Source organism: Scyliorhinus torazame, chromosome 17 (genome assembly GCF_047496885.1).
Source record: "Scyliorhinus torazame isolate Kashiwa2021f chromosome 17, sScyTor2.1, whole genome shotgun sequence".
In the NCBI taxonomy this organism is placed as follows: domain Eukaryota; kingdom Metazoa; phylum Chordata; class Chondrichthyes; order Carcharhiniformes; family Scyliorhinidae; genus Scyliorhinus; species Scyliorhinus torazame.
In genome coordinates this window covers 42,034,963-42,056,803 of record NC_092723.1, presented here as the reverse complement: position 1 = coordinate 42,056,803, position 21,841 = coordinate 42,034,963, and the positions used below count along the sequence as shown (strand labels likewise).

Genomic DNA, 21,841 nt, shown 5'->3' with positions numbered 1-21,841 from the left:
CTTCTCTTGGGTGTCTGTGCCTGTGTTTAAGGGCATGATTGTTTTGTTTCATTGCCTTTCCTGGGGTGAATAAACATTCTCCTTTTCCCTTGATTTGCACATGCCACAAACCGTATTTTGTGTCTACTACCAAGTCACAACCCTCCACCTACACGGACATCTTTCTGTGAAGGACCCTGGGGTGAGGGGGAAATTATCCCACAACCATAATTTCGCCCATCCATAACAAGAATATTTTGTGGATTCCCTTTTATGTTAGTCATGAATCTATTCTCATAGTCTCTCTTTGCTCCTCTTATACCACTTTTTAAAAATGCCTCTTTACTTTCTTTATTCAGCGAGGTTCCTCTCCTGTATTGTCATATTACTACTTTTTGAGAGTAAGATCCAATTTTTAACCAAAAGCGTGGATACGATGACATTTGTGAGGGATTGAGGGGGCAGGCAGTAGTAGGTGAGCATCGCTGTGATCGAGGAGCCGATGCAGCCCGGTGGGCGGGGTTTGATTACTTCTCCCTTGTGTTTGTGTGTGTTTACCTCCGGTCTGGAGGCTCGAGCCGGATCATGAACGCGTCATAAAGGAGCGCGCGCGAGGAGAGTGCGCGAGACAGGAGCCGGGCCGCAGCCATGACCAACGGTAAATTTTTCAAAATCTAACTGCCTGCCCGGGCTTCTCCACTCACGGCCCGTGGCGCGGTCGCTGAACGAGCGGAGGGGGCTGCGTTTGAGGACGTGGCCAGCCAGCCGGGAGAAGCAAGGCCTCTGGGCCGGGGCTGCGTTAGGTCGGGCCGGACCGGCGCTGGTATGGGCTGCGAGCTGAGCCGCTGGCTTCGCCTTTGGCTCGGAGCCGGTCAGTACCGCCCCCCCCGCGGAATGACCAGTTTCACACGGGGTCCCGAACGCTCTGGCCGGTCAGTCAAACCTGAATGCGGAAGCGCTGCGGGGGTATGGGGGCGGAGTGGTAATTGATTGTCAGCCGTTTGGTCCAATCGGCAGCTGGCTCTTGGCGTCCCTTTGTTCTTTTTACCAATTGCGGCGCAGGAGGCGGAGCTCGAGGTGGGTTTCAAGTTAGGTTGCGGCCTGGGCTACCCTCCTCTGCCCCCTCCCAGAAGCAGTCTCGAGCTCTGAACTCCCATCCAGCCACTCACCTCAATGGCCACTGTTTGTGGGAATTGAGTTTTGGCAGGCTCTTTAACCTCAAAGTTGCACATACTGACCACACACACATCTCTCAAGAGGTTGCTGAAATGGTGTTTTATTGTTGCCCAGACACTTTTCCTTGACATCTTTGTTTCCTCCCCATGTAGTCCCCTGAACGGAGAGCTAGCCTTGAGGGAAGTTCATAGAATATAGGAACAGGATTAGGCCATTTGGCCCATCCGAGTCTGCTCTGCCGTTCGATCATGGCTGATCTCATCCTGTGCTCAACTCCACCATTCTGCCCATTCTCCATAACCCTTCAATCCAATACCAGTTAAAAATCTGTCTAACTCCTTATATTTATCCACAACCCTTTGGGAGAAGTAGTTTCTCCTCAACTCTGTTTTAAATTTGCTACCTCTTATCCTGTGGCTATGACCTCTCGTTCTAAAATGCCCCACAGGAGGAAGCATCCACTCCATGTCTACTTTATCCATACCTTTTATCATCTTGTATACCTCAGTTTGATCTCACCTCATTCTTCTAAACTCTAGAGATTATGGGTCTAAACTGTTCAATCTCTCTTCAAACGACAAACCCCTCATGTCTAGAATAAACCTAGTAAACCTCCTGAACTATCTCTAATGCTACTACATCTTTCCTCAAATAAGGAAAGACTGACTTATCTAGTGTGATTTAGGTTGCAACTATTTTGGGTGAAGGAAATGTTTGCCCTGCATTGAAACTCAACACCGTGCTGCAGAGATTCCAAATGAAGTGGCTGAGATGTCCACGTTGGTTAATTTTGTCTGATTATGGAGTGCACTGCCTTGCCCTGTAGGGGCACACATGCTCACCAAAGCCCAGAAAATTATTGCAGATTGGCAATAATTTAGGGGCCTGAACTGCTGGAGTTGAACAGACTAAAGCCATAGAGTTTAATGGTCAGTCTACTTGCACACTATCTTGTGTGCCCCTTATCTTGCGTGCCCCTATCTGTTTTATTATCAAATTTCAGAATTAAATGGAGCTGCATGGATCAAATTTGTTTTGTCAGACCCTTTTCATTGATTCAGGTTGACTGGTAAATTATCAGCAATCACCTGGAAAATTACAGATCTGGCTGGTTCATTCTTTGGAATGCTGAAAGTTTGAAATAAAATCCGAAAAGACTGGACAGGTCAACACGCCTCTGATCCTGCACTACAGGGAATGGAGTATTCGACACACAAAACAATGAGGTTTTTTTGTTTAGGACTTGGTGTTTAAGTTATTCAAAGCATCATAGATAGAATCCCTACCCTGCAGAAGGAGGCCATTTGGCCCATTGAGTCTGCACCAACCTTCTGAAAGAGCACTCCACCCATGCCCACTCTCCCTCCTGATCCCAATAACGCCTTAACCTAAGGGACAATTTAGCATAGCCAATCCACCTAACCTGCACACCTTTGGACTATGGGAGGAAACCCGGAGCACCCACTGGAGACCCATGCAGACACGGGGAGAACATGCAAACTCCACACAGCCACCCAAGGCCAGAATTGTACACTGGTCTTTGGAGCTGTGAGGCAGTAGGTGTATTGCATTAGATGTGCCTGTTATCGGAGGGAAACTTGTGAAATTGTCTGTTTTTTGTTGATGACACTGGAATAACCAAATGTCATCCTTTTCAGAGTCAACTCAAAGGGTAAATAGAGAGAGGAAGATCACGTAAATGTCTCAAGTCAATTTGTTTCACCTAACGAGAGGTCATTGATCCACCTGTCTCTTTGATTGCTCAGTCATTGTTCTGCCATAGTTGGGTGCATCGACTGATTCCTAAAGCGATTCGGGTTACGGTGTTGCCTTTTTAAATTCATCCTTGGGACGTGGGCGTTGCTGTCTCAGCCAGCATTTATCATCTATCCCTAATTACCTTTAAGAAAGTGGTGGAGATCTATCATCTTGAACTGCTGCAGTCCATGTAGTGCAGGTCTGCCCACAATACTGTTAGGAAAGGAGTTCCAGGATTTTGACCCAGCAACAGTGAACAATGATACATTTTCAAGTCAGAATGGTGAGTGGCTTGGAGGGAAACTTCCAGTGGTGGTGTTCCTATGTATCTACTACCCTCATCCTTTTAGATGATAGCAGTTGTGAGTTTAGAAGGTGCTTGCTGAGGAGCCTTGGTGAGTTCTTGCAGTGCATCTTGTAGATGGTACACACTGCTGCCACTGTTCATTGGTGGTGGAGGGTCTGAATATTTGTGGAGGGTGCCAATCAAGTGGGCTGCTTTGTCCTGGATGATGTTGAGCTTCTTGAGTTCTGTTGGAGCTGCACTTATCCAGGTGAGGGTAAGTATTCCATCACACTCCTGACTTGTGCCTTTTACGTGGTGGACAGATTTTGGGGAGTTAGGAGGTGAGTTACTCGACGGAGGATTCTTAGCCTCTGACTTGCTCTTGTTGCCGTAGTATTTCTATGGCTAGTCAAGTTCAGTTTCTGGTCAATGGTAACCCCATGATGTTGGTAGTGGGGGAATTAAGCTCAAGATAATGCCATTGAATGTCATGGGCTGATGGTTAGGTTCTCTCTTGTTGGAGATGGTCATTGCCTGGCACTTGGTGTGGCACAAATGTTACTTGCCACTTGTCTGCCCAAGCCTGGATATTGTACAGGTCTTGCATTTGGGCATGGACTGCTTCAGTATCTGAGAATCGTGAATGGTGCTGAATATTGGAAGGTCATTGATGCAGTAGCTGAAGATGGTTGGCTGGGACTACTATGGTAAATGTTATTTGTAATATAGGAAAAGAAACAAAGACTTGCGTTTATATAGTGCTTTTCATGACCACTGGTTGTCTCAAAGCACTTGACAGCCAATTGCATACTTTTGAAGGGCAATCACTGGTAACGTAGGAAATATGGCAGCCAATTTTCACACAGCAAACAGCAGTGCAATAATGAACAGATGATTTTATTGAAGGATATATATTGGCCAGGACACTAGGGATTGCTTTTCTTAACAACAGTGCCATGGGATCTTTACATGCCTTCCCCACCACAGCAAGCAAATGAGGCCTTAGTTTAGCACAGTGGTTAGCACTGTTGTTTCACAGCACCAGGGTCTCAGGTTCGATTCTCGGCTTGTGTCACTGTCTGTGCGGAGTCTGTGCGTTCTCTCCGTGTCTGCATGGGTTTCCTCCGGATGCTCCAGTTTCCTCGCACAAAATCCTGAAAGACGTACTCGTTAGGTGAATTGGACATTCTGAATTCTCCCTCAGTGTACCCGAACAGGCGCCGGAGTGTGGTGACTAGGGGCTTTTCACAATAACTTCATTGCACTGTTAATGTAAGCCTACTTGTGACAATAATAAAGATTATTATTATTATTATTATTATTATTATTATTAATGTCTCCTCTAAAAGACAGGATCCCTGACAGTGCCGCACTCCCTCAGTACTGGAACTGCGGTAACAGCCTTGATTTTTTGTGCTCCAGTTTTAAAACTGATTTTGTGTTTGGCAATTGCTATCAGTGCTGACACAGACAGTGAGTGCATTCCATGTCTTTGTTTAGCAGTGTGGCTTGATTTTATGTTGCTCAGACCAAAAATTGCTGAAGAGCAGGGTTTTTTTTTTTTTTTTTTGTTGACTACTGCCCGAAAAAGACTTGTGTGTATTCAGGTTCCATGTGCTTCTTTATTTAGACAGTAGCATGCTATTTTCAGATCACATCTGCTTTATTACATTTTTTGCAAAGTGAATGGTGCACTTTTAAAATGTGCTTGCAGCATAACCTTGGGAATTAAAATTGCTTTTAAGTTAAGATAGGTAAATATGTTATCTGTTATATCATAAATAATGTTTATGTAAGTGCTCAGCTTTGCTGCATTTCAAATGTTTCTTGCTGTCTAGTGTAAATATTTGCATTAAAATATTTTGAAAGAGCCAAAAGCAATAATTCACGAGGAATGGGGCAATTCTCCAAGAACACACAGGCTGCTTGTAAGCTCTTGATTGAACTTCCATAAACAAAGCCATGGTTTTGATTTCTAACCTGAGCAGCAGTCACAAAACAATTGCGTGCATAATACAAATGACCTGGATTTTGTAGTCATTGGTAACATTGCATTCAGCACTCGGGGTTTGATTCAAAATCGAGGGGTGTGGTGATTTTAATGAGCAAAAAAATGGAATTTGTGAGTGCGAAGGAGGTGAGGGATCCAGGTGGGAGATGTGTGATTGTGTGTGGGGTATTGGAAGGGGCACCGGTAGTTTTGGTAAATGTGTATGCCCCGAATTGGGATGATGTGGGTTTTATGAGGGGGTTGCTGGCAGCAATCCCGGATTTGGCCACGCAAGAGTTGATCATGGGAGGAGATTGTAACTGTGTCCTGGAGCCGATGGTGAATAGATCGAGCCCCAGGCCGATGGGTGGGGTACGAATGGCAAGGGAGCTGGGGGGGTTTATGGATGATGGGTATGGTGGATCCATAACGCTTTCAGAACCCAGGGGGAAGGGAGTATTCCTTTTCACACGTCTATAAGGTGTATTCGAGGATTGATTACTTTGTAGTGAGTCGGGAGATTTTGGTTGGGGTGGAGGGGGCAGAGTATGCGGGGATAGTTATCTTGGACCATGCACCCTACTGGCTGGATATTCGGTTCAGTACGGGACGAGAGCAGAGGCCGGAGTGGAGGTTTGACTCGGGGTTGTTGGCAGATGGAGGTTGGTGATTAGGGATTATGTGGAGTTCAATCAGAATGGGGAGGTGTCTGCAGGCATTTTTTGTGAAGCACTGAAGGCAGTGTTCCGGGGAGAAATTATCTCATTTACGGTTCGTGTGATTAAGGAAAGGAGGGCGGAACATGACCGTCTAGCGAGCGAGATAGTGGAGGTGGAGAGGGAATATTCGAGGGTGCCCACCGTGAAGGGATTGATGAGGAGGAAAAAGTTGCAGGGGCAATTTGACAGGCTGTCAACGGGGAGGGCGGTAGGGCAACTGCGTAGGGCAAGAGGGGTGCAATATGAGTATGGGGAGAAGGCGAGCCGCATGCTGGCGCACCAGCTGCAGAGGCAGGCTGCGTCCAAGGAAATATTGAAGATCCGGACTGGGGCTGAGGATGTGGTTTCTGAGCCAGGGAAGATAAATGAGGCATTTAGAGAGTATTACAGGGACTTTATGGGGCAGACCCAGGAGGAGAGGAGGGGGACATGGGGCGGTTTCTGGACGAGCTGGAATTTGCCCAGGTGGAGGAAGCAAAGAGGCAGGCGTTGGTGGAGCCCCTGGGGCTGAGGGAGGTACTGGAAAGTATCAGGGGTATGAAGTCGGGGAAGGCCCCTGGGCCGGATGGGTACCCGGCGGAATTTGCAGCGGACCTGGCACCACATCTGTTGGGGGCGTTTGATGAAGCACTAGAGAAGGGGGAGTTGCCGGAGATGATGAAGCAGGCGGTAATCACACTAATCCCCAAAAAAGGGAAAGATCCGGTGGAATGTGGGTCGTATAGACCCATATCACTATTGAACACGGATGTGAAAGTATTGGCTAAGTTGTTGGTGGGGAAGATGGAAGATTGTGTCCCGGGGGTGGTTGCAGAAGATCAAACGGGCTTTGTGAAGGGCAGGCAGCTCACGAGTAATATAAAACGGCTGTTGAATTGAATGTGGTGATGAATCCGCCGAGAGCTCTGGTACTGAAGGTGGTGGTGTCCATGGACGCGGAGAAAGCATTTGACCGGGTGGAGTGGCGGTACTTGTTCGAAGGTTTGGGTTTGGGCCGAGATTTGTGGCATGGGTGCGGTTGCTGTATGTAGCGCCAAGAGCGAGGGTGAGGACGAATGATAGGAGCTCACAAAACTTTGACTTACACAGTGGTACGAGGCAGGGGTGCCCGCTGTCGCCGCTGCTGTTTGCGCTGGCCATAGAGCCATTGGCGATGGCTCTCAGGGAGGTCGGCAGAGTGGCAGGGGATAATAAGGGGACAGAGGGAACATCGGGGTCACTCTATGCCGATGACCTCTTGCTGTATGTTTCGGATCCATTGAAGAGTATGGGAAAGATTATGGGCCTGTTGGGGAGATTTGGAGGGTTCTCAGGATACTAGCTGAATGTAGGGAAAAGCGAGGTATTCCCGGTGAATGAGTTGGCACAGCGGGCTAATTTAGGGGGGATGCCACTTACGATAGCGAGGGATAGGTTTAGGTACTTGGGGATTCAGGTAGCGAGGGAATGGACGGGGCTTCATAAGTGGAACTTAATGAAGCTGGTGGAGGAGGCCAGGGAGGATCTTAAGAGGTGGGATACACTTGGGGAGGGTCCAAGTGGTGAAAATGAATATTCTGCCGAGGTTCTTGTTTATCTTTCAGGCTCTCCCGATCTTTATACCAAAGGCCTTTTTTTGGGACGTGGACACAATCATCTCTGACTTTGTATGGGCGGGGAAGGTGCCGATGGGTGGGGAGGACCCTGCTACAGAGGCTGCAGGGGGGGTTGGGGTAGCCAAAGCTGTTTCATTATTATTGGGCGGAGAATGTGGACAAGGTGCGGCGGTGGTGGGAAGGAGAAGGGGTAGAGTGGGTTAGGATGGAGGAGGAATCTTGTGAGGGGTCTAGTTTGAGGGCTATGATGACGGCAGCATTGCCAATGGCTCCGAGTAGGTATTCAGGGAGCCCAGTGGTGCAGTCCATGGTGAAGATGTGGAATCAGCTGAGGAGGCATTTTAGGGTGGAAGGTCCTGTTCACCTATCACTACCTTGCTCGCTGACCTACACTGTGACTCCCAGTCAAGCCACATCTTGATTTTAAAATTCTCATCCTTGTTTTCAAATTCCTCTATGGCCTCACCCCACCCCACCCCTTCCACTCCCATTTCTGTCATTTCCTCCTGTCCTACAACCCTTCAAGATATTTACACTCCTGTATTTCTGACCTCTTGAGCATACCTATTTTAATTGTTGCACCATTGATGGCCATGCTTACAGTTGCATAGACCTAACCACTGGAATTCCTTCCCGACACTTCTTCCTCCATTCCGCCTTTAAGGCCATGTTTAAAACTTGCCATTTGATAAAACGTTTGGTTATTTGACCAAATATCTTGTGTGGCTTTGTCATATTTTATTTTATAACGTGTCTGTAAAGCACTTTGGGACATTTTATTATTTTAAAGATGAAAGCAAAATATATGTTGTTGTGGAATGTGAGTTCACACTTGTATAATTACAATGCCAGAGAAGTTTTTGACAGTAATTAATAATTATCACATTGTTCAAATTTCACTTATATTTGAATGTGCAGGCTCTAATTTTTTCTGGCAATTAGTGGGCAAATTCTGCTGTTGAAGCATTTGAATGCTGAGTCTCTTGGCAACATATTGATGTAACAAATATTCTACAGGAGCATGTCAACTCTTGACAGTACCTTCTTTATTTCTGCATTACCTTGTGCATGGGCGGATGGCAGAAAGTTGCTGTCTGATTTGCTCAAATAATGTGAGTGTTGATAATTTCACTATTATTCTTACAGCAATCTTGGGGTCATTAGGTGTAGTGTGCACTCTCAGTTACAAAATCAAACTTAAAATGCTGGACAGTAGCCAATGCCGTGTTTTTAAAAAAAAAAAAAATTTTTTTAAATTCCCTGATCAAAAACCAGTAGAACTTTCAATAGCCACATGGTGTAATTATTAACGGAATTAAACTTTCTAGGCTTAATAGAATGAAAGGTTATCTTGGATATAGGCTCACCTAAGGATGTTAATACATTACGTATTATATATTATTATAGTACAGTTGTTGAACAATTGTTCAATTGTCCTATTTTCATAGGAGATCAACTAGCAAAATAAAACCATTTAATGTCCGAGCAGGTCAACTAGTCTTCACAAGTATACATCATCCCTGACCTCCTCATTCCTGACCTGGGGGTAATCGGCAGCCAAATCTTGTATTGATTGCCCTTGAGTCAATGCACACATTCGCTTGACACTCATATTTTTAAAATCCATATATTTGTATGTATTATAAATAGCTGAGAACATAGGAAATTGTTTCGTCTTGATGAGCATGTGATACTGATGTTCACTCTTTATCCACAGAAATAGGAGCAAGACTAGGCAATTTGGCCCCTTGAGCATGCACTGCCATTCAACTTGATCTTGGTTGATTTTCTACCTCAACACAATTTTCCTGCACTATCCCCGTATCCCTTGATATCTTTAATATGTAGAAATATATTGATCTCTGTCTTGAATAGTGACTGAGCCTCAGTCGTCTGAGGTAGCTAATTGCAAAGATTCACTATCTACTTAAGTGAAGAAATTCCTCATCTCAGTGCAAAATGATCTACCTCTTATTCGGAGACTATGTCCCTTACCGCTTAACCCCAGCCAGGGGAAACCTCTGTTGACTGTTTCAGTCCCAACAGCGTCGCCAATACTGTGGGTATTTCTATTTATCTTGGTGAACCACAAGCCTTCCCTTATATCGATCAAATGACCACACAACCAGTTAGTTAGTTCAAATGATGGTTTATTTACATACACAAGAGTTATCTCAACATGCAAACACAATATCTACTGCGAGTTAAACAACACCTATCAGCTGCAATAACCTATACTTAACTTCAGGACGACCGGCACTGTGCAAATGGATAAGGCCTTTCTCTGGATTTCACTTGGCTGGTTCGAACAAAGTGGCTCTGTCTCTGCTGGGCTCATCCGTCAGGTAGCGATCGTTGGTCTTGAACTTAGTGGCTGTTCCTGCTGCAATTGGGCTGGCACAGGCCGGATCCAAAAGAGACAGAACACATGGCTGTGTCCTCTTTTATCCCTCTGGGATTTTGCGCTCTTTGGAGCGGTCCTTAACCTTGGACCCAATAGTTTGACAGGGCTCTGATCATTGTTTTTGATTTCGGCCAATAAAGGGGCAGGTGCCTTGGTGGCTGGATGGGTCCTTAGCAGACGTTGACCTTGGCAGTTGGGCTTTCTGAGTAAGGGGAGTGGTGCCGATCAGCCTGTGGCTGTACCGGTTGCTTGGTTGGAATTCTATTGCCCTGGGAAAATGGGCCATTAAAATGCAAACAAACGGGGGTTTCGATCAGGTCTGGTTCCCTGTGTTTCAGATACACATAGGCTCTGTATCTGTCTGAGTCCAGGGTTGGCCATAATTCCCATGGTCTTTTGCAGGTGGCCATCTTAGATGGCTACACCCCTTTCCTCCATTTACCCTGGCAGGTCAAAATAGTGTATGCTATAATGAGATCGCTTTTGTTCTTCTAAACTAGAGAATATAGGCTGTCTGTTGAACCTTTGTTGTGCTCCCTGTACGGCAAACCTATCCTTCATTAAGGAAGGAGACCAAAACTGTACACTATACTCCAGGTGCAGTGTCACCAAATCTCTAAGCAATTGCAGGAAGATTTCTTTACAACTCCTGTACTCATAGTCTTGCAAAAAAGGCCAACATGCCATTTGCTTTCCTAATTGCTCGTTACACCTACATATCGGCTTTTAATGACATTTGAACAAGGCACCCAGCCATGTGCCTTGTTCAAATGCCTAAATCCCCTTGAAGTCTCTTTGCAAACTTATATTCCCACCTAGTTTCAGGTCATCAGCAAATTTGGAAATCATATATTTGGTTCCCACATCAAATCATTGGTATAAACTGTGGATAGCTGGGGCCCAAGCATTGATTCTTGCAAGATCCCACTAGTCACAGCCTTCTAGCCTGAGAATGACCTGTTTATTCCTCCCCTCTGTTTTCTGTCTGTAAACCAATCCTCCATCCATGTCAGTCTGTTACCCTCAATCCCATGTGTTCCAATGTTGCTCACTAACATGTGTGGAACCTTATCGAAAGCCTTCTGAAAATGCAAATACACGACATCAACTGGTTCCCACTTATCTATTTTGCTAGTTTTGCCCGCATAAAAATTCAAATAGCTTTTTTAAACAAGATTTCTCTTTCGTAAATCCATGTTGACTCTGCCCAATCCTACCATTATTTGCTAAGTGTCAGTTATCGCAGCCGTTATAATATATTCTAGCATTTTCCCTACTACTGATATCGGGCAAACAGATCAGTAATTCCCTATTTTCTCTCCTTTCTTAAATAATGGGGTAACATTTGCCACCTTCCAACCTGCGGGAACCGTTCCAGAATCTGTACAATTTAGGAAGACCAGCAATGTATCCACTTTCTCTACAGCCACCTCTTTCAACACTCTGGGATGTAGATCGTCAGATCTAGGGGATTATCAACTTTCAGTCCTATTAATTTCTCTAGTACTTCTTTATAAATTTCTTCCAGTTCCTCATTCCCACTAGCCCCTCAATAGTCTAGTATTCCTGGGAGTAGTTTTGTAACTTCCACTGTGAATACCGACAAAAGGTATTTGTTGAAGTTCTCTGCCAGTTCCTTATTCCTCATAATAAAGTCTCCTGCCTCTACCAGTAGTGGGCCCACATTTTTCTTTGCTAATCTTTCCATTTTTGCATATCCATGCAAGTATTTACTGTCTGTTTTTTGTTTCTAATTTACTTTCATATTCTAATTTTTTAAAATCAGTTTCTTGGCCATCCTTTGCTGAATTCTAAAATGCTCCCAATCCTGAACCTTACTTTATTTTTTTGGCAACTTTTTAAGCCTCTTCCTTTGATCTAATAAATGTTCTAACATCTTTTGTTGGCCATTTATGGATCGCCTTTCCTGCTGGGCTTTTGTGCCTCAAAGGCATGTAAATTTGTTGTAAACTATGTATTAATTCTTTAAATGTTAACCATTGCCTCTCTACAATAATCCGTTTTAATGTAGTTTCCCAATCAATCACAGCCAATTTGCCCCTCATGCCTTTAGTTTCCTTTGTTTAGATTTAAGACCGGAGTTTCCGATTGAACAGCAACTTTTAAACTTTAAGAGGCTCCTTTAGTCATAGAGGTCCACAGCACAGAAAAGGCCCTTTGGCACATCCCATCTACGCCGGCCCAAAACAACCACCCAGCTATTCTAATCCCATTTTCCAGCACTTGGCCCAGAGCCTTACATGCCTTGCCATTGCAAGTGCACATCTGAATACTTAGTGTTATGAGGGTCTCTACTTCTACCACCCTTTCAAGTAGTAAGTTCCAGACACCCAACACCCTCTCGGTGAAAAAGCTTTTTCTCACATCACCTCTTCCTTAAATCTATGCCCCCTGGTCATTGATCGCTCCACCAAGGGGAAAGGTTTGAAAATGAAAACTGAAAATCGCTTGTTGTCACAAGTAGGATCATGAAGTTACTGTGAAAAGCCTAGTCGCCACATTCTGGCACCTGTTCGGGGAGGCTGTTACCCTTCATAATTTTATACATCTCAATCATGTGTCCCCTCCCTACTGCCCCCCCCCCCCCCCCCCCCCCCAGTCTCCTCTGCTCCAAGGGAAACAACCCCAGTCTATCCAATCTTTCTTCATAACTCATTACAATAAGAGTATTAATATACGACCCTTTCTCGTTGCATAATAAATTTATTAAATATGTAACTAAAACTAGAAGGCAACTTCTAACAATTATCTTCCACAGGAATCTTCACTATATTTATTGTGACCACTAAGTCGAATGCTGTTAATAAAGACTGGGTTAATTCTAAGATTAATTGTATTTCAGTCTGCAGGCTAAAACCCTAGCTTTGTCTTGGCTTTTTAAGTGTGATTGGGGTCAATTGAAAGGCTGTTAGTTCTGGGATTCTCTGCTCCTGGAAACCTCTATTTGTACATTTCATACGACTGTCTTCCTATGTCTACATATAAAAGTATTACAGGAACATTTAAGTGTAATTGACAGGATTGTATCTTGTATGTACCATTTTATATCATTAAATTGACTTTACAAAATTCTCATTTACCATTCTGGGTGCAATTTTACAACCGTCGTGGGAGCATCCGGCAGGCTGGTGGGGGAGGATGGTGCTGTAAAATATATCCCATTATGGTGGTACAATGCCCATTACCTACTGGCCTGCCTACCTGGAGGGGAGGAGTCAGGCGTTGCCTTTGGGTTAATTGAGGCCTTTGGCCAAATAAAATCAGGCCGCTTTAAGGGGCCTTTCTCACTGCTGCTGGTATTTCACGAAATGGCCCACGTCCCCTTTTATGGGCTTGTGATGCAATTTGTGGTGCCGTTATGCGGTTTGCGGGACATGGCCAAGTGTAGGTGAGCTCACCCCTGATTTGTCAGCTGGGGGAACAGCCAACACCTCCGTGTAAAATTCATGCGAATTAATCTACTACACATTTATTTTGTCTTGGGCTAGAATCTCAAATCTGTAAATATTTTTCTTTATGCAACTTTTATTATTGTCACAAGTATGAAGTTACTGTGAAAAGCCCCTCATCGCCACATTCCGGTGCCTGTTTGCGTAAGCTGGTACGGGAATTAAACCTGCGCTGCTGGCCTTGTTCTGCATCACAAACCAACTGTCTAGCCCACTGAGCTAAATCAGCTCTACTGGTGATGCGTGCACATTTACTTGACACTTCAGTTCCGTCTCAAGCTTGAAGCAACATTACCAAAGGTAACCTAGCCAGTATAACCTAGAAACTATTTTTCAACCACCGAAGTTGTATCGTTGACTGTTTGCAAGTCAACAGCATTACTAAAAAAAAATGAGGCTGCAATCTATGTGGGTTTAGTATTTTGGGTTTGCTTAAGGATGCAAAATTGAGACATGAAGATGTTGATTTGTGTATGAGAATCGATATTAAACTACAAAATTGATACATGAAGATGTCAATTTGTGAATGGGAATCAATATTAAACTACTGTTGAATATATATTCTAGAGTTTTTGTATAATTTGTTAACAACTAAAGCATTAATACATCTTGAATGAATTGGAAAAGACTATTCCAGTTTTAACCAAATGTACTGTTATGTTTTGTAGTATATTCTTTTGATGGGCTCCTGGTATTTGGCTTGCTTTTTATATGCACCTGTGCATACCTAAAGAAAGTTCCACGACTAAATAAATGGCTACTTTCCGAAAAGAAAGGAGTATGGGGCGTATTTTACAAAGGTAAACAAATATGCATACTAAACTTGATTAACAAAAAGCTGAATCTATTTTAGAATATGGTCAAGTTACTATTCCTGGGAGAAATAATAAAACCATCAGATAAGTGAGTATTGTATGACTTATTACAGTTTGTATTGCATATTGTTGAGTACTAAAACTAATCAATTATGATTTACCAAGTTCCTGTTGTACAATAGAACAAATAATGTGATTTAAATCAGTAAAATCATCTTTTAAAAATTTTTTTAAAAAAATTTAGAGGGCCCAATTCATTTTTTCCAATTATGGAGCAATTTAGTATGGCCAATCATCCACCTAGCTTGTACTTTTTTGCGTTGCGGGGGCGAATCCCACGCAAACACTGGGAGAATGTGCCAACTCCACACGGACGGTGACCCAGAGCCGGGATCGAACCTGGGACCTCGGTGCCGTGAGGCCACAGTCCGAACCCACTGCGCCACTGTGCTGCCCAGTAAAATCATCTTAAGTAGTAAATTAAATTAGGATTTGATCTTTTCCCTGTCTGACAATATTTTGTGGTATATTTATTCACAACTTTAGTTGCATAAGTAGATCTTGGGCAAAGTGCAGAGCAGGAAACCCTTTTCTTAATCACAGAATTGTTATTGCGCAGGAGGAGGCCATTCGGCCCCCATGCCTGCATTGGCTTTCCAATTGAGCATTATGACAGTGACATTCTCCCGCCTTTTCCCTGTACCGTTGTACGTTGTCTCTACTCAAATAATCATCTTATGCCCTCTGGATTGTCTTGATTGACCCTGCCCACCACATTTCCAGGCAGTGCTTCTAGCCACAAACCACTCATTGTGTGAAAAAGTTTTTTAAATCACATCACGTTTGCTTCTTTTGCAAATCATGTTAAATCTGAGCTCTCTTGTTCCTGATCCTTTTAAAGCGGGAACAGTTTCTTCCTATCTACTCTGTTCAGTGCCCTCATGATTTTGAACACCTCTACTAAATCTCCTCTTGGCCTTCCCTCCAAGGAGAACAGTCCCAACTTCTCCAATCTCTATTCATAGTTGAAGTTTTTCTTCCCTGAAATCATTCTTGTAAACCTCTTCTGCACTCTCTCCAATGCGTTCACATATTTCCTAAAGTGTGACACCCAGAACTATACACCATATTCCAGTTGAGGTCTAACTGGTGTTCTGTACAAGTGAAGCATAACCTCCTTACTTTGCACTCTAATGCTCCTATTAATCAAGTCAGGATACTTTATGCTTTATTAATTGCTCTCCACCTGTTCTGCCACCATTAATGATCTGTGCCCATATACACCCAGGTCCCTATGCACTCTCTTAAGAATTGTATCCCTTATTTTATATTGTCTGTCCATGTTCTTCCTACCAAATTGCATCACTTCACATTTTTCGGCATTGAACTTCATCATTTGCCACATATCTGCCCACTCCACCAACTTGTCTATATCCTTTAGAAGTTCTACACTGTCCTCCTCACAGCATATCATGCTTCCAAGTTTTATATTATCTGGAAACTTTAAATTCCCCTGCGCACAAGATCTGGATTATTATATATATCGGAAAAAGCAAGGGTGCCAATGCTGACCCCTGGGGAACGCCGCACAAATCTTCCTTCAGCCTGAAAAATATCTATTACTCACTTCCTATTGCTCGATCAATTTTGTATCCCATTGCTACTGTCCCGTTTATTCCATGATCTATAAATTTTGTCAAGTCTGTTGTGTGGCACTGTATCAAATGCCTTTTGAAAGTCCATGTACACCACATCAACAGCATTGCTCTCATCGATCCTTTCTGTTACCTGTTAACTCCAACAAGTTAATTAATCACAAATTTCCCCTTTTAGAAATCCATGCTGGCTCTTCCTAATCAACTCACGTTTTCCATGTGGCTACTAATTTCATCCTGAATAATTGTTTCTAGAAACTTCTCGCCACTGAAGTTAAACTGACTGGTCTGTAATTGCTGGGCTTATCTTTACAGCCTTTTTTGAACAAAGACATTGGGCGGGATTCTCCGTTGGCTGGCACCAAAATCGGGAACTGTGATTGGGTGGAAAATACGGTCCGATGGCAAAATCCCGAATGGCGCCGATTTGATGCCAAATCGCAATTTTTCATCACCTCGATAGCGGCGTCAATTCGTATCTGAATGCACATAGAGTAAACTCCATTTGCATATCATTAGCGGGCCCAAGCCGGTATCCTTCATGGCCAATGCGATTCTCCCCCTCCATTGGGCCAAGTTCCCGATTCCGTGGTTCACTTGTGCTTTCAAAAATCGGTGTGGTGGCTGATGAGGGGGAGAGAGCGGTGGGATTGTGGGCTGCCAGGCCGGTCCGGACACAGGCCAAGCGGCCGTGGTGACCCCCCACGGAATTGGGACAGGCACGGACCGCCATTACGGTGGCCATCTTGCTGTGCACCCACTACCCACCCACCTTGGCCTCTGGTTCTGCAGAGTGAGACCGGCTGAATGGGTGCCCGCACACCCCACACCCCTGCCCGGCAGCCCACCCAGGGAAACACTCACATTAGCGCCTATGGGGGCTGTGCTGCATACCTCTGGCAAGGGCAGTGCCAACTGACAGTGCCCCTGGCATCACGATCAGGCGCCAGTGCCAGAGGACCCCATGGTGCTGACCGCCATTGCCAAGGGTGCGGGGATTGTGGGGGGCAGGGTGCATGTGGGAGCAGAGTCCATGGTGCCAACTGGGGCCACTATGTGGCCTGGTTGGCATGGGGGTTTGCATGCTAACATGTTGGCCTTTCACCCCCTGCAGACAATGGATATTGGAATTCAACCAGCAATGGTGGCCTTCCTGCTAGTTGCCACAGCCCTGGGGGGATGCCCTGCGGATGTATGAGTGGTCGTTGCTCAAGGAGGAGGAGTAGGAGGCTGCAGCAGCGGAGCGTGCAGCAGAGGGACAGGTGGCAGCCGCCTAAGCTGGAGAGCCGGCTACCCAACAGGCCAAGGAAGAGGAGGCGCACAATGAGGCCTCGCGTGCACTGGCACCGCCTGTCATTCGAGGACCTGTTGGACTGGGCAATCCGTCGAAGATCCTGGCTGAGCAGGGAGACAGTGCCAGATGGTGGCACACCTAGCACCATGGGGTATGGGGAACACACCCACTCCCAGCAGCCGTCAAGGTGCCGGTCGCCCTGAACCTTTACGCCATCGGGTCCTTCCAGGCGCCGATGGGGATCCGGGATCTCACAGATCTCCGTGCCGTCACAGAGGCCCTATATGCCCAGGCCTCATAATACATTCATTTCAATGTGGACCGAGCCACCAGAATGCTCGGGGTCCCGGGGGTGATCGACTGGATGTATGTCCCCTGACGAGCACCTGCAGATGACTGGCTTCTTTGGACAAACTGAAAGGGGTTTCACTCGAACATGCAGCTGATATGTGACCATCAGCTGTGCCTCATACACGTCTGTACCAGATACCTGGGCCGGGCAGTGTGCACGATGCCTTCATCTTGGCACACTCGACGATTCCTGACATATTCGAGATGCCCCCCCCTCCGCCAGGCTGGGGTTGGCTCCTGGGTGACGGAGATTATCCATAGCGGTCGTGGCTGATGACATCTATCCGGATGCCACAACGACTGGCCAGGAGCATGACCACCACATCCCACCACCTCATGCTTTCTCACCCCCGTGCAACTCCCTCCGTGATCCATACCTGTCGCACTATGGGTTGGGGACCCGGTGTTGGCAGTAACAGTGGGTCTGGTCCATGGGATGGAGGCTGATGACAACCCGCCCTGCGATGAGCTCTGGTGCTCCACATCATTTGGCACAGTCTTGACTCCTGCCCATGGTGGCACTTTCCACCGTCCACCTGGGTGATCCCTTCACGCGAACTGGCCATTCCATCGCACAGTCCCATCAAATCCCTGGGGTGGCGGTGGGGGGGTGTGTGGAACCCAGGCTAACTTCCTGGCCTTGTGGCCCTAATGCTACATGTAGGTGGTTCCCCGGATGGTGGGACCCCCAAACGGTACAGCAGGAGTGGAAGTGGCCTGCTGTGTTTCCTGCCCTGCCCCAGCTGGCGCTGGGACTTCCCTATGAGGCGGCAACCCTGTCCTGGGCCTGCACAGAATGCCCCAGGCCTTGGACATGCTGATCCATAGCCATGACCGTCCTCCCCAATGTCTCCACTGCGGACAGCACCCGTACGGTGTTGGCCTGGGTGGCTCGCATGACCGGCACCATCACCTGCATGCGGTTGGATTCCTCCAACTACGCCTGCAGGTGCTGGGTGCTCACCGACAATCCCTCATTTAGTGCCTGGCTCTGCGACTGCATCTATAGATGGGACTGTCTGTTCCAGAAGCTCGAGACCCGTCTGGACGGCAGCTAGTTCATCGGGTCGCCCTGCCCTCCGAACGTCCGCCTCCTCAGGGAGTTCCTACCTCCACCTGCTGTCCTGGATCAGCTATGTGGTGAGCACCAAATAGTGTCCTAGGAGCCTCTTCACTAACATGCCCAACCGAGGTGAGTATCTCTGGGATGGTGGAGGGCGTTAGAGATAGCCATGACAGAAAATCATTGTCATTTTCCGACCCGAGCTCTGGGGTCTCCTGAGTCTCGGGCAGACGCTGGTGTCCGAGCTGCCTTTAGCATTGGTGCTCGGCTCACGGGGAGGCTCCAGCTGTGGCACTGGCTGGGAGTGGGGGACGCCTGATGGGCCCGCCCCATCTCCAGCAGGTCCTGATTAGACAGCGGGCCGGGGAGGAGTTAGGGTGTGTGTGTGTGGGTGGGGATGATGAGGATGGTGTTGGGGTGAGGGGGATGACACGCGTAACATGGGGAACCACAACTAAACAGGGTCTCACTTCCTCCCCTACGGCCGAGCTCCACCTCGGCGACCTTTTTCTCCGGGTCGCCGACCACGTCCAGAGCTCTCTGCTCGGCCGGGGTGAGGGGCCACAGGTCCAACAGTCCCCCTCCTGTCGCCTCCCGCTCCCGGCGGTTATGCGTGGCCTTCTCCTCGGTGGGGAGAGGGGAACAGAAAACAACAGTGTTAGACAATCCAACCCATGTAGCACACTGGGTGGGTAGCTGGTGGCCTCAGTGGTCGGGGCACCCGGCCATGGGGGCCAGTATGGGTGCCGACATGTGGTGCAGGGCGGGGGTTCGGCCATCCTCCAGGTTTGGGGGGGGGGGGGGGGGGGGGGGGGGGGAGGGGGGTAGGGTGTGTGAGACTGGGGTTAGTGCCAGGGACACAGTGCTGCCCACTTAGCCTGGCCGCCCTGAGGAGGTCATGCAGTTTCTTCTGGCACTGCTGGCCAGTCTGGACTACGTTGCAAGGGCTAACGGGATTTGAGATGATTCTGAGCATCATTTTTTAAATTGCAGTATGTTCAGGATTTATTTTATTTTAAAGAAATGACTTGAGGCAGCATCATTACTGATTATTAAATAAAACTATTGTTTCCTTACAGCTGCAGTAATAGGAACAAGACTTCATGTACCAGTTGCACTGTCTTGCCTTGTCACGGGTGTTTATGTTTTGTTTATTAAATGATACCAACAATCCAAACTTGATGAAGAACCTAAGAGGAACAATATATTTCGCAAAACCATTCATCAAGGATTAAGATCAGAATGTTTCCTTTCTGTCCAAGAACTGAACACTATACTGTTTATCCTCTCGTGCTATCCTGGAGGTGCTTGGAAGAAACACTGACCAATGGAAAAGTAAATTGCTGGTGTATACATGGTCTGTGCTCAATCTGTCCCTTAATTCCAAGGTGTGTGCTTATAGCAAACGTTCTGTTTCATTTGAAAACAACATCATGAAATAATAGTCAGACAATTGGACAAGATGTTTGCTTATTGCAACTTTGAAGGAAGTATTTATGTGGTTCAGTAAGCTTTCTGAATTTTTCAAATTCTTTTGAATTGAAAGTATAATCCTGAAGTAATCATTTAAAATAGGTTTCTTTTTGAATTTAATAAAATACTAAAGTTTCCATTTTTTAAAAACGAGGATATTTTGTTTCGGCATATTTTGTCTAAAATGATGAGAATGTGGTACATTGATCCAGTTTGCTTCTGTCTTCCTGAAATGATGTATACTATAGGTTAATAAATGTAATGCTTAATGCATAATTTAGGGTGTTGTGGTAAAGTTTATAAAATGGGATACTTAACCAGGACATGAACAATTTAACAGTTTTTGGTTTTGGATAACTAACCCAATGGAATCTGTAAAGTGACTGATTTTAGCAACAATGAGGATGCCCAACCTTCCTTAATGTTTAGTTACTTGGAGTTCAGTGACTAGATTGGTTTTCATGACCCAATGGTTACTAAATTTATGGTTGTCAATTTGTTAGACTCCTGTTCCTTCCTTTGACATTGGAACTGCAGTATATATTCTTGCAAAATGTTATCTGCAACTCAAGGAATTATCACAATTTTGGACAGAAATAAAAGTAACCGTTGCAGGGAAAGCCTGTTTTTAATTTTAATGCTAATGGCTTTGTACATTTACAGAGAATAGATCCACTCTTTAAAAAAAAAAATGTATGTGTATATGTCATTAACTGATTATCTAAATTTAGTGTTTTTTGAGTGCTACAGGAAAATAGACTGGTTTTCTGGTTCAAAATTTGATCTGAGTAAGATGTGCCTGTGCATATGATTATCCTCACAAAAAGTTGTGAAACATGGCCCTGATGTTCAGAAGATTCGCCAAGTGGAAATGAAATGGTTCTCAAAGTAGAGAAGAAGAATAGAAGAGCCGCTGTGCCTGGACTTCTTTGAACAATTCCAGTGGCTGCCTAATGAATAATGTTGGGCACAAGGGAAAAGCAAAACAAAAAGAATAGCTGTGCATTTATACAGCACATTTCATGATCTCCAAATGCTCCACAACACTTTACAGACAATGCAGTACTTTGGAAATGTAGTTACGGTTGTAATATTGAAAAATGCAGCGGTCAATTTGCACTCAGCAATACTGCGTAAACAGCAATGTAATAATGATCAGATCATCTATTTTAGTAATGTGTGAGGACTTAAATATTGGACAGAATACCAAGGAGAGCCTCCCCTATGCTTTTTTCAAATAGTGCCATGGGATTTTTTTTTTTGTACTGAGAGGGCAGATGGAGTCTCGGTTTAATCGAAAGGCAGCACTTCCAACAGTGCAGCACTGCTTCAGCACTATGGCATGTCAACCAAGATTATGTGCTCAAGTCTTTGGATATTCCCCACTGGCTCTGAAACACGTGCTGCAACTTAGCCACGACATTGATACTTGTGTGCAGCATAAGATGGAGCTTCTATTGTTAAAACTGAAGAATGTAGAAGTGTAAGGATAGTTTTGGCTTATTCAGATAACTGTGGGGATGCATGTTTACTTTTTAAGCAATGGGCAATTTAAGATTAACACTGAGCTGCTGCAAACTTTTTGCTGAAGTAACAACTTTAAACAAGTTTAACAAGGGTCCAGGTAAAGCTAGAAGCTATTCTGAAGGGGATTTCTGTGGCTGTATGCTTTTGACTATCTCAGTAACGTGTTACGAACCACAGTGATGTTAACTGCGAGGGTATCCCAAAAACCCAGAAGGGCAACTTGGAACACCGGTTCATAGTGTTGTATATGTGTGTTTTTTTGTATAATGTGAGGAATAATGTGCAA

At 45.5% G+C, this 21,841-nt stretch overlaps 1 protein-coding gene across 1 annotated transcript; it reads left to right on the top strand.

Moving 5' to 3' along the window:
• Window positions 1-506: 506 nt before the first annotated feature.
• On the top strand, window positions 507-20,648 carry tmem167b (transmembrane protein 167B). Its single transcript, XM_072480352.1, has 3 exons — window positions 507-637; window positions 14,046-14,177; window positions 19,635-20,648. Exons 1-3 carry the CDS (start codon window positions 628-630, stop codon window positions 19,715-19,717), a joined length of 225 nt encoding a protein of 74 aa, XP_072336453.1. The 5' UTR covers window positions 507-627; the 3' UTR covers window positions 19,718-20,648.
• Window positions 20,649-21,841: the final 1,193 nt, after the last annotated feature.